This window comes from Seriola aureovittata, chromosome 5 (genome assembly GCF_021018895.1).
Source record: "Seriola aureovittata isolate HTS-2021-v1 ecotype China chromosome 5, ASM2101889v1, whole genome shotgun sequence".
Taxonomy (NCBI): Eukaryota; Metazoa; Chordata; class Actinopteri; order Carangiformes; family Carangidae; genus Seriola; species Seriola aureovittata.
In genome coordinates this window covers 12,574,041-12,585,000 of record NC_079368.1, presented here as the reverse complement: position 1 = coordinate 12,585,000, position 10,960 = coordinate 12,574,041, and the positions used below count along the sequence as shown (strand labels likewise).

General features: G+C 41.4%; 1 protein-coding gene across 3 annotated transcripts in view; it reads right to left on the bottom strand.

Annotated features, from left to right (window-relative positions):
- The window catches only part of rhobtb4 (Rho related BTB domain containing 4), a 42,949-nt gene that overhangs the window by 209 nt on the left and 31,780 nt on the right, over positions 1-10,960 (bottom strand). For all 3 annotated transcript variants that reach the window (XM_056375582.1, XM_056375583.1, XM_056375580.1), the window contains 5 exons: positions 10,609-10,727; positions 6,827-6,977; positions 6,467-6,555; positions 6,087-6,192; positions 1-5,470 (listed from right to left, as the gene is read on the bottom strand). The exon at positions 1-5,470 is cut by the window's left edge and continues 209 nt beyond it. In XM_056375582.1, the coding sequence (XP_056231557.1) occupies positions 5,292-5,470; positions 6,087-6,192; positions 6,467-6,555; positions 6,827-6,977; positions 10,609-10,727 (644 nt within the window). In that variant the 3' untranslated portion in view covers positions 1-5,291. The remainder of the gene's footprint in view (positions 5,471-6,086; positions 6,193-6,466; positions 6,556-6,826; positions 6,978-10,608; positions 10,728-10,960) is intronic.

Genomic DNA, 10,960 nt, shown 5'->3' with positions numbered 1-10,960 from the left:
TAATAGTTTGTGAGTGTGGTGTGCTCTTTCTTTTTATTTTAATCAACACAATAACATGAGCAGTAAATGTTAATGAAACTCATAAGAGCCAATGGAAACAAAAGTCCATAGCAATACTATACAGAATGTACGATCCAGGAGTTAATCACACCATGTCTGTCTATATAAACACTTTTCCTGTCCTGGGCACCTCTGTGCATACAATCCTATGTATACACCAGCTTAGTATATAGATACAGTGTGGTGAGCAGTTATAAGGTGAGAGGTTACTTCCAGCTCGGACTCATCAAATTTACAACATTGTACTGTACTTTGGATAACAACTATCTTCATTAAAGCATAATATATGTAGTTGTCACAGCTAATATCTGCCTGTAATCCAACCAGTGGTTCACAGTTGCTGTTCCCCGACTAGAAATACACTAACTTTATGCATGATTGCAACATAGTAAATTGCTAAATAGTGGAAGCAATAGGGTACACTACTGAATTTGGCTTAGAGAGAAAGAGATCACGAGAAAGTGGAAAAGTAATAACATTTTAATTTTGATCAGGAAAACTGGTAAATATAAAGACTTAAGCTACTAAAAAAGTAGTATTAGGCTACATAATAGAAAGTGCAGGCACCAGAAAGAGTGCGAAAACATTATTTTAAAATTGCTGGTTTGTTGGGTTTCTTGGTCATTTCTTAATTGAAGTCATCTGTTGTGTAGCTTTACAACAGTTGAAATTACACACTGAACATGTAAAGCTCCTATCGTATGTTATCACTGGAAGTTACCGCTATGACCCCAATAGCCAGTAACTGCTTTACACCTCCAGAAATGTGAAAGAAACATAATCCAACCTACACAAGCTCTAAGATACTGTACATTTAAGAGAGCTGCCTGCTATTATTTCTGTGCTCACGTGTATATCTTGGCTTTATTTGAGCCCAGACGACTGCAGCTGCAGTGCCGTCGGCCTGTACAGAGCCAAAAGATTTCAATGAAGGCACAGCAAAAAAGACACCAAAGACTAAAAACAAGGTTTTCTCTCGGTCACTAGGATTCGCATTAAAAAAAAAAAAAGGAAGGTCAGGCCTGCTAAGAAGGAGGAAAAGCTCCACCTAAAATAACTGAAGAGAATTTGAGAGTAAAATGGATGTGGTAAGATAGAACAAGACAATCCAAATTAATACTGCAATACCCCACATCCTACGTCAGAGTGTGACTAGATGTACCTCTGGCCCATAGGGGTCAGTGTGGAGCAAATATCGAGGGCTGAGTAAAGCTAACAGGGTTTTAAATTTTGCATTTCCATCTCTCCCTCTCTGTAAGTCAGGGTTTCTCAACCTTTTTGGGCCTGTGACTCCATTTCAATGTCACAATCGTCAGTTCTCATCCAATAAGTATTTTATTTTGTGCAATTTTTTTTAATTTTAGAAATTTCCCATGACCCCATAAGCATATCAAGGTAAGGTCAGAATCCCAAGGTTAAGAAACTCTGCTGTATATACAGGAGCCTATGCCAGAAACACCAGAAACATGCATCATGCTTTACCCATTTCCTCAGTCCTTACATGCTAAATCCAAACATTATACTTGGCTTTATGTCATTTAGGACATTCTTAAAATATGTGTATGACAATGCTATACTTGTTTTCATTTGAAATGTTACTATTTATGCTTATCTAGGTATGCCCTTTACCCAGCATCCTGAAAATAGCAAAAAAAAAAGCTTGATCAATGGTATTAACTACAGTAACAACATAACAGGGACAGCTTTAAAACTGCAAGCAGCGACAGATCCTCTGCATTTGTTTTCCAAGCAAATGTCTGTAGATGTCCCAGCATATTATTTAAAGTTGTATATTTAGTGATGCTACCTTCAGCTGAGCTGAGCTAATTTATTAAAACTGACTTGTGCATAAAGCCACATAGCAAGAAGAAAGCTACTGTGGGGTTCAGTGCCAACTAAACGCTGAACAAGTCATGTTATTCAGAAATTTCGAAAGACTTAAGTGGAAATATTGTGCTACAATCATCAGGTTTAGAAACAATCTTACACAAGGAACAATTCATGCTAAGCACAGAAAAGTATGTATAAAAAAAAACCAAAGAAGAAGAAAGTGCATTCCAACAACAAGTGTCATTATAATGACAAAGTTAGGCCACCATGCAAATTAACCATATTCCTAAAGTGGCCGCACCCTCCCAGCACACAGGCCAGCCAGTGCTCTTTAAAAAGCTTTGCTTTCTCAAAGTCAGTGGTTTTTGTACTGCAGGAATCAACCTGATTCATTTTTATCACTACCTCTCATCACCTGGTCAGAGAAGAATCCCAACCATGATGTGAGTCCTTCTACATCCAAATAATTACCATTAATCTAGAAAAAGTATACTAACCTAAGGCCATATGATTAGACCAACCTACTGTACTATACTCTCTTAAGAAATTTATTCAAGGCTATTTTTTTTTCTACATAAATCAAGCAGTAGGCCCAAAGATTCTCCAGAGGCATGGCTCAAGTTGGCTCAAAATTGTCCTCAAGAACGATAATAGCTAAGAGTGCATTAAGCAACATCTTAATCCATTTTACAGCTATAATTTTATCATGGCCTTTGTGTACTGTGTCCATCATGTCAGCAACTGCAGAACCTGTCTGCAGGTTTGAACTATAGACGTTCTTAAAATCACAAACATTTTTTTTAGTTTTGTCCAACTATAAGGCACATGGACCAAGAGAGGAGGCTTAATGGGTCAAACCAACCATTAATAAGACAATTCTAATAGCAATCCTTTCAATGAGGAACTAAAAAGAGGCCATGGAACCCCCCCCCCAACTTTCTCTTCTTTAGGTCTCACTTCTAAATTCCCATAGCCCTGCACTGGGATGAGTTTAAATATCCATTGAATAATTCCAACATATGTAGGTTGCATGTAATGCTGACAGAGACTTGTTCACTTTTACTTGACATTCACTCTTTTCAGAGCGGAATCAGCTCAATTCTCACTTGGGTCTCATGAGATCTTATCTGACTTCTATTTCCGTAGCTGACAATGACTTTAACACACCTCTCATGGAGAACAGCAGAACACACCACATGTCTCACACAATCTATCTATCATCTACAGTAGCCTGGGTAAAGCTGAGGGGCACAAACCCACAAATAGAACAACATGCTAATAGAAAGTCATCAACACAACGTCTTGTTTTCACATTCAGTACTAAAGCCCAAAGAAATTAGCACCCTTAGCAAGAAAATCAGATTTGCTCTCATATGCTTTTGTATATCGAACAAATTTGTCATTTGAGACAACACTCGCGATTGCGAAATTCAATCTAACGTAATGTTATTTTCCTGGTTAACGTTATGTAAGCAAAACAGATCACATTTTTTAACAGAAAAGCAGCAAAAGACAGTACAAGGTTGTAACCACTGTATGTAAAAGCAGAAATCTACACATTCTAAAACCAGTGACCTATTACGTCCTCTGTTAAGGAAGAAAAATTAAGGTTTTAAAACTCCATCATTATATTTCTGCATGTTCATCGCAGGTTAACGCTAAACAACTAGACATACGCTTAAACTGTGAACATAAAATCGTATGTGTGTCTGTGTGTTCGTGTGGACACTGTCTTATTGTGTCTTAAGCACCATTTTCAATTCCAGCAAGAGGAATGGAAGGCAATGTCCAGCAGTGACACTTGTCTCTTGACACCACAGACTGAAAACCACCACGACGAGGAGGGACTCAAATATTCCATTATACTGCCTCCTTCACCCACAAGCCACTTTTTCTTCTCTCCTCCATCCCACTCTTGACAATACAGGAAGCAGGGAAGCAGAAATGAAGAAGGTAAGGAAGAAAGACATCAAAGGAATCACAGCTTTGGTATTCTGAATCAGGTGGAAATCAGTAGTCAGGTATAGTTTTTAAATGCACTAATAACACTGTCCATGTGCTTTAGCTTTCTTCTAACACTTTGCAAGTATTGAAGTTATACTTATGATGTTAATAACTGAAACTAGACCAAAGAACTCACAGGCATTAAAACTCCTGTTAGTGTGAGGGTTAGTGCCGGGGCCCTGAGCAGTGCTGCCCCTAGTGTTGTAGGGGTGTAAAGGCAGGCTGGCAGAGGTGCTCATACGCAACCTAGTAGTCATGGACGTTACAAGTGCATTTGTTTAATACTGTATCCATCGTTCCTCCGTGGCAGAGGTATCAAGTAAGGCTAGCCCTCTGTACCTCCCATCATTGCTATAGAGTGGTCACTTTGAATGTCTCTGAAGTGCAGTTTGGTGAATCCAACTCATCGAGGAGAGCTTGTGTTTTGCTTATTTGCAGGTGTGGTGTGCAGGAGGAGGGGGTGGGAGGTGCAGGGGTGGATGATGAAGACCAAGGACCACATCAGGGCTAGACTGGAGGTTAATAGCTATGATCAAGCCTCCTGACTGGAGCATCCTACCTTGCTAACAGTTTTCAATTTATCCTCACACCCCATGTCTGGAGTCTAGATTACCAGTCTCACCTTTGTGTTTGCATTGGCAATCATCAAATTTGTCAACACTTCCTGGGAGTAGTGTGCACCAAATCCCCTGACAATAGCGTCCAAGAAGGCCTAAAGATTATATAAAAAGGAAAAATAATATGAAAATAATAATAATTACATTGTCAGCGACAGTTCCTGGGAATCCAGTTGCTGGTTTTAGAGGGGTGGACTTTGGGCACGGGTCTGTGTGTGCAGGCTAACAGTCTGTGTATAAGTGAAGGCAGAGGTAAGCTCCCCGAGAGGAGCTGCAGTGGTCAATGTGTAATAGTCATTAAGGTCAATGTGAAGGATGGAGACTGAGAGATATAGAGAGCCCTTGCTCCCAGTCCAATCACTCAAAGGCTGTGACACTGTGAGTGCTGGTGGAGGGGCAGAGCTCTTGTGGAGGGGACAATGGGTGGCACTGCAACGCCACAGGCCCTTAATAGATCAGGGCGTCTGGGAAGCACTCAACTCAGAAAGCATCACTCGAACCGCACACATACACCCCCACATCCATGCATATACCCTTTAGTTAAGTCCACACTTGTCACACAAGCATACTGAAAAAATCCACTCATTAAGTCACCCACAATTATAAAGAGGCACATACATTCCCCCAAACATGCTGACACTCAGGCATAGTAGCACTGAGAGTCATTCCTCCACTCATAGAGGGTTCAGAGCCGATCTCCTCTATACGCGTTACATAGGGGTTGGTTTTCCTGGGTGTGTTGACCCAGGGTAGGATGAAGACGTCAGCGGAGGACACTCTTTAGGAGACATGCGGAGAGGAGGACGGGTGTCTCCAGAAGCACCAGCCCCGTTTGGTGTGCTGCTTGCGCAAGATCTCCTCCTCGCGCTCGCGCTCCTTCTGAGAGCGCAGATAGCGGTCCTCCTCCTTTAGGAACCACACAGGAGGCCAGCGCTGCTTCTCAAAGTGCCTCTGGTTTTCTACAGAGAGCGAGACAAAGATATGTTCACAAAAGGGAATCATTTCCAATATTGCAGTTGTCATTTCAGACATGCACTGATGCAATAAAAGAGCGGATGAGAGAAGCACAATTTTGAAAGAGAACGAATTAACAAAGAGAATAGTTTTTGTACAGTGAGGGACTTTTAATACCATTAAAAAAGAGTGACACAAAGAAAAAACCAACATCGCAGAAAAAGTGTGAGGGTAATTGAATGAGGAAATTCTTTTATCCATAAAACCCATGAGGCCGGTTGTGGTTTCCAGTGGTCCCATTACAACCTATTATTAATAAAATTCTCTGTATTCACACCTTCATGAAATGTGAGGATGATGTTACCTTTAATGTTTTTTTGGGGGTTTTTTTGTTACAAACACAGCCCATGAGGGGCTTTTGTAAGCTTGCTATGAACAAATCATACCATGCTACAATTCCTTAGTGGATTAACCCAGAAAAGGTAAAAAGGAAAAGGTTTTTGTTCAAACCAGCACTGCAAAGCCAAATTCATGATAGTTCTTCTGAGGGGAAAGCTGAATGTATGAATGGGGTTAGAGAGCGGCAGATGATCAGGGCAAAGAGAGGCGAGGTGTCTGTACCTGGAGACATGGCCTTCATGTCTTTGGGAAACTTGCGGCAGATGCTATTATAATTAGTGCAGATGTGATGGAGACACCAAGCTGATAGCTGCTTGGCATTGTGGAACTGCAAAAGAAGAAACAGAGACGAAATGAGGAGTCACTACAGCTGTCTCAAAAGAAGATAAGATAAAAAGTTAAAGGTGAGATAAAAAAAAAAAAACATTAACATTATTAAGAATTAATAGAATTAATTCAAATTAATTTATGGAAAATTACTATGCATCAATGTAAATGAACATCTAATGTTTTCGCTAAAGTGAAAAAATACAGCTTAGAAAGAAACATTTTTCAATTACAATTTGTTATCAATTTGACAGAGATTATTTGCTGGAACAGACCTGTGCAAGCTCGAGGTAAGCCAACACCTGTCCATCAATGTCAACTCCTTTCACTGCCAACTGGAGAAGATCATCCACAGCGTGCTGTTCTGAAGATGCAGAAAATATACATAATAATGTCAATATTTACTGCCCACATCACACCACTGACATGGGCCTGCTTTTATATCCTCCAGTCATAAATTCTTAGGGTGTCTGGCAGTCTGAATTAAACACAACTCACTGCACCTCCAGTCTTTTACTGGTAGCTAGTGCACAGATAAAACATTAACAAAACCATATTCTGCCACACGCAGTCAGTACAAGATACTCGACTGCATAGGTAGTTAATATTTCTAATACACAAGAGAGCGTCTTTACCTGTGAGAGCAACAAGGCGTGGCAGACAGAGCCGGTTGGCCAGAACAATCAGTTCCATTGGCTCCAAACCAGGACAGGGCGTCAGCAGACCACAGTACAGGAACTCCAGCACCCCACGCATACAGGCTGTGCTGGTGTTCGGAATGGATACCTGAGAAATGACAAGATCAAGAGGAAAGAGGAAAAACTGAAATGAAATGAAGGACTGAAAATGAATAGTACTAAGTCAATATGCACTGCATGTGTGCATCTTCTCCTGCACTTGCACTTTTGTTAAGATAAAAAAAAATAACATGTTTGTGTATTCACACATGCTAAATTAAGCGTAATGGCTAAAGCCTGGCAGGGTTCCGGGAAGACAGTAATGTCACAGAAAGCATTTGGAGGTAAAGGGCAGAGGACACATTCCCTTTGATCCAGGCTCAGATGAAAGCACTGTCTGGGGGCTGGTGATGTGAGCAATAAAGCTAACGCTAAAGATCCCAAAGCACAGAAAAGGCAACCGTGCTACGCAGAGCAGAGGGAGATGCAAGGTCAGCCTTAATGTGCATCAAAGCAACATGCAGATTCAGACCCCTTCCACAGATTCGACACCTGAAAAGGCTGTATCAGTGTTCTCCATCGTCATCAGTGATGACTGAACCATTCCAATTGAAACATGTACATGCTCCACTAGAGTGAAAGTTTAACTTAATTGCGAAACCAAAGTCAACTATAAAAAAAAAAAAAAATCACCTGTAAATGCATACAAATGAGCAAGACCTTCTAGTGGGCCTAATTACTGTAAGTCAGACCAACAGCAATTCATCGGCAGGTAAGGCACAGGAAGGACGGAAGAATGGTAAATGATGATGAGAGTGATGACCTGACCCCTCCAGGAGCTCTCTGAGTGTACCCACTGTGGAGCTCTTAAACCTCCACTCCCATAACCAATTAGGAGAATGTCAGCTTGGCGTGACCTCTCTTTATGACTAAAAAAAAAATCACAACACAGAGACAAGGGTGGTCCCCAGAGCTTAAAGCCCCAGCTGGGGCCAGGAAGCATTAATGAGTGGACACGTTCACAGTGACAGGACATTTACGGACAAGACCCATCAGCTGTAGTGACATTCTTTTTCGCTCCCCTCAGTCTGCCGTCCCAGTGGTCAGTTATGAGTTTAATTTAGTTTATTTGGGCTATTTTAGGCTGAGGGTGAAAAAACGAACGCAAATAACAATTCCTGTTGACTCTGCTCCACATGTAACACTCACAATGTGAACACAAAACCACAGACACACACCTAGAACATAATCCAAGGGTGAACCATGACACACAGTGGTCAGTTTGTATAGCTGCCTATCACACACAGCAAAGCTCAAGAGGCGACTTTCGACTTTTTGATTACTACACCATAGCTAAAACCTGAGTTTTGCACAAACATCCTTCTATAATGTTGCTAATATCCAGTAATACTGGAAATAATAATGATTATATTAAATCTGTTTACAACATATCTTCATGCTGTTCTGCACACAATTACAATAGCCATGTTGTCATACAACAGCATGGACACCGAAATGTGTGAGCCTAAAAATACTGAGAAGGAAGTGTGACTTCAGCGTGAAAATAGAACGGTCACATTTATATTCCAACACTGGCTGATCACATGCTTCTATCACAGTTATAGAGTTGCAGGTTCTCTCAATTTTTAATATAATGGATTTATATAAGCTTCTTTCCACACCTAAGAGAACAGCTGTTATATTGTAATATGTTGATACTGCCTTCAAATAATTGCAGAACCACTAAATCGCCTTGTTATGATTCCACTCGAAGTTGATGAACAATAATATTTAATTATCACCCTTATTCACCAGATCTCATCCGGTCATTGAAAGATTTCTTTTTTGTTGTTGTTGTCTCCAACATCAACATCCTTTAATAATTTCTCTTTGTGAGAAACTGAATAGAAATAGGCAATCTGCTGTGTCAAGGTTGCACAATTGTGTTCCTGTTATAAAAGCTCTGCACCTATTGGAGGACCAGTGTCAAGTCTTTTAGCATGCATTTCTGCTCAGTTCTACTTACACCGCTCTTCAAACTAACATTTATCCATTAAAATGTGTGCCCCAAAGTCAGTAAGAGAAATGCACAGCCAATGGCATGACAACTCTGCAAAAAATCTGCACCTTATCAACAGTTAAAAGACAACATCTTTGCCTGACAGTCCAATAACTGCAGCTTGCTGTTGACTTATAAAATCTAATTCAGTAATTAGCACTGCAAAGCTTTTCAGCAGCTTGAAAATGCAGACACATTTATATGCAAACACAAACACACTCCTGTTCATAGACGTATGTAAATGCTGACAGCTTCGTTGTGCAGTCAGTCTTTTGAGTCTTTGTCTCCAGGGCACCTGCTTTCTCTGCTGTGCCAGCTTCATGCCATAAACAATGCCACAATAGTCACTATCATGGAGCGTGTACAGTAACCATAGACACCGGCAGCCCACCAGCAGCAAACACTGTGCCCCCTCAGTGATGCTGATGTCCTGTTTTTACCCTCGGCCACAATAGCTGCAATGGCTTTTTCACACCCACTCACATGGTGTGTTCTGGAATAAAATCCAGGCTATCCACAGGGAAATAAAACACTAAATATTTTTTTTCCCAGCTCTACATTTGTTTTTCTTCTAATTTGCTTTCTAACTAACTTTTTAACTTTGAGCTTTGTACCTAAAGTGAATACACAACATTTTTATTCCTTGTCTCTCTCTTTTCATTTCTTTCTTACTTCCAATCCCTCTGAGAGCCTGAATCTATGTAACCTAACCCTGCTGACCTTGAAAGTAACCATACCCCAGGGGATCCGGTTCCGCAACACAGTCCGGGGAGCATCGACGTAAAGACGGCCTGAGACGTGAACTTCCTCTGTGGCTAGGTCAGGTCGAACGCACGGGCCCTACCCCCGGAGGAGGACTGAGCGACCAGGAGCTGAGCCTCAGGTGAGCACACACGCCTGAAGTAATCAGAGCCCGCCACTTGAGGAAGGCTGACCTCGAGAGAGGTACGAGGCACTGAGGTGGGTTAGTGCACGTTCCTTGTTCTACACAAGCTTGAGGCACAAATGTTGCAAAGTTTCTAACTTGAGTCTGCCTTTAATAAGACAGCAGTTTAATATTCACACAAACTGATATCTTTTGTGTGATAATGTGATCTGTGGAGTATACGCACCAGAGCATCCGTAAGATATGAAACTACTGACAACTGGAGATGAGCCACATGTAACTCAAAACCAAACACTGTAAACCACATGGTCTCAAACAACAGGAAGTCAAAAGATGAGAAGTTCTCATGTTGCTTAACCGATAACTTAAATAAATATGTGTGTGTGTGTGTGTGTGTGTGTGTGTGTGTTTTTGCAAGGCCTCCGGGGTTCTAGTAACTGCAGAGCTTCAACCACATTCGCAGGTGAAAAAACGGTTTGTAGGTCAAACTGATAACAGGCCACAAGTATCCTGAGCTGCAGGTTTCTACACACTGCCATAACGGTATCACATGTCCAAAGTAATAAACCTTATCCAAGTAATGCATTTACCTTTACCTCATTTATTGATTAGTTTACTAGATGTTAGTGCTGTTGTTGATATGATTAGCACAGGTGGGTGATTCGGTTGCCCCTAAAGGCTGACCTGAGTTTACTGTGGTAAATTTCCCAAGATTCAAGACACAGAAACTAAATCGCTCATCAAACATTAAATATAATTCCATCCTCAAGCTCTTCCCAGTATGTCTGAGCTCACCTCTTCAATGTAGCTTTCCATGAAAGAGCCACGGAACATGGCAGCCATCCAGTCGCAGCTAGAGATGAGCAGGGGCTTGTGGGCCGGGAGGCAGCCATCGTCCAGCCGGAACACCACATCTAAAACCGGGGTGGGAAAAGAGCATTCATCTCGTGGAGTGCCACAGAAGCCCAAGCTACAGAGGGGGAAAGACAGACAAGGCAGACGTCCAGACACACGCACAGGCAGACAGACGGCCAGAAGGCCAGAAGGCCAGACAAAAACACACAGAGACAAAGACACAGGTAGACAGACAGAGAGATAAATTGACAGAAGGACAGAACAGCTTTTGACACAGAGTAAGGGAAGAGCA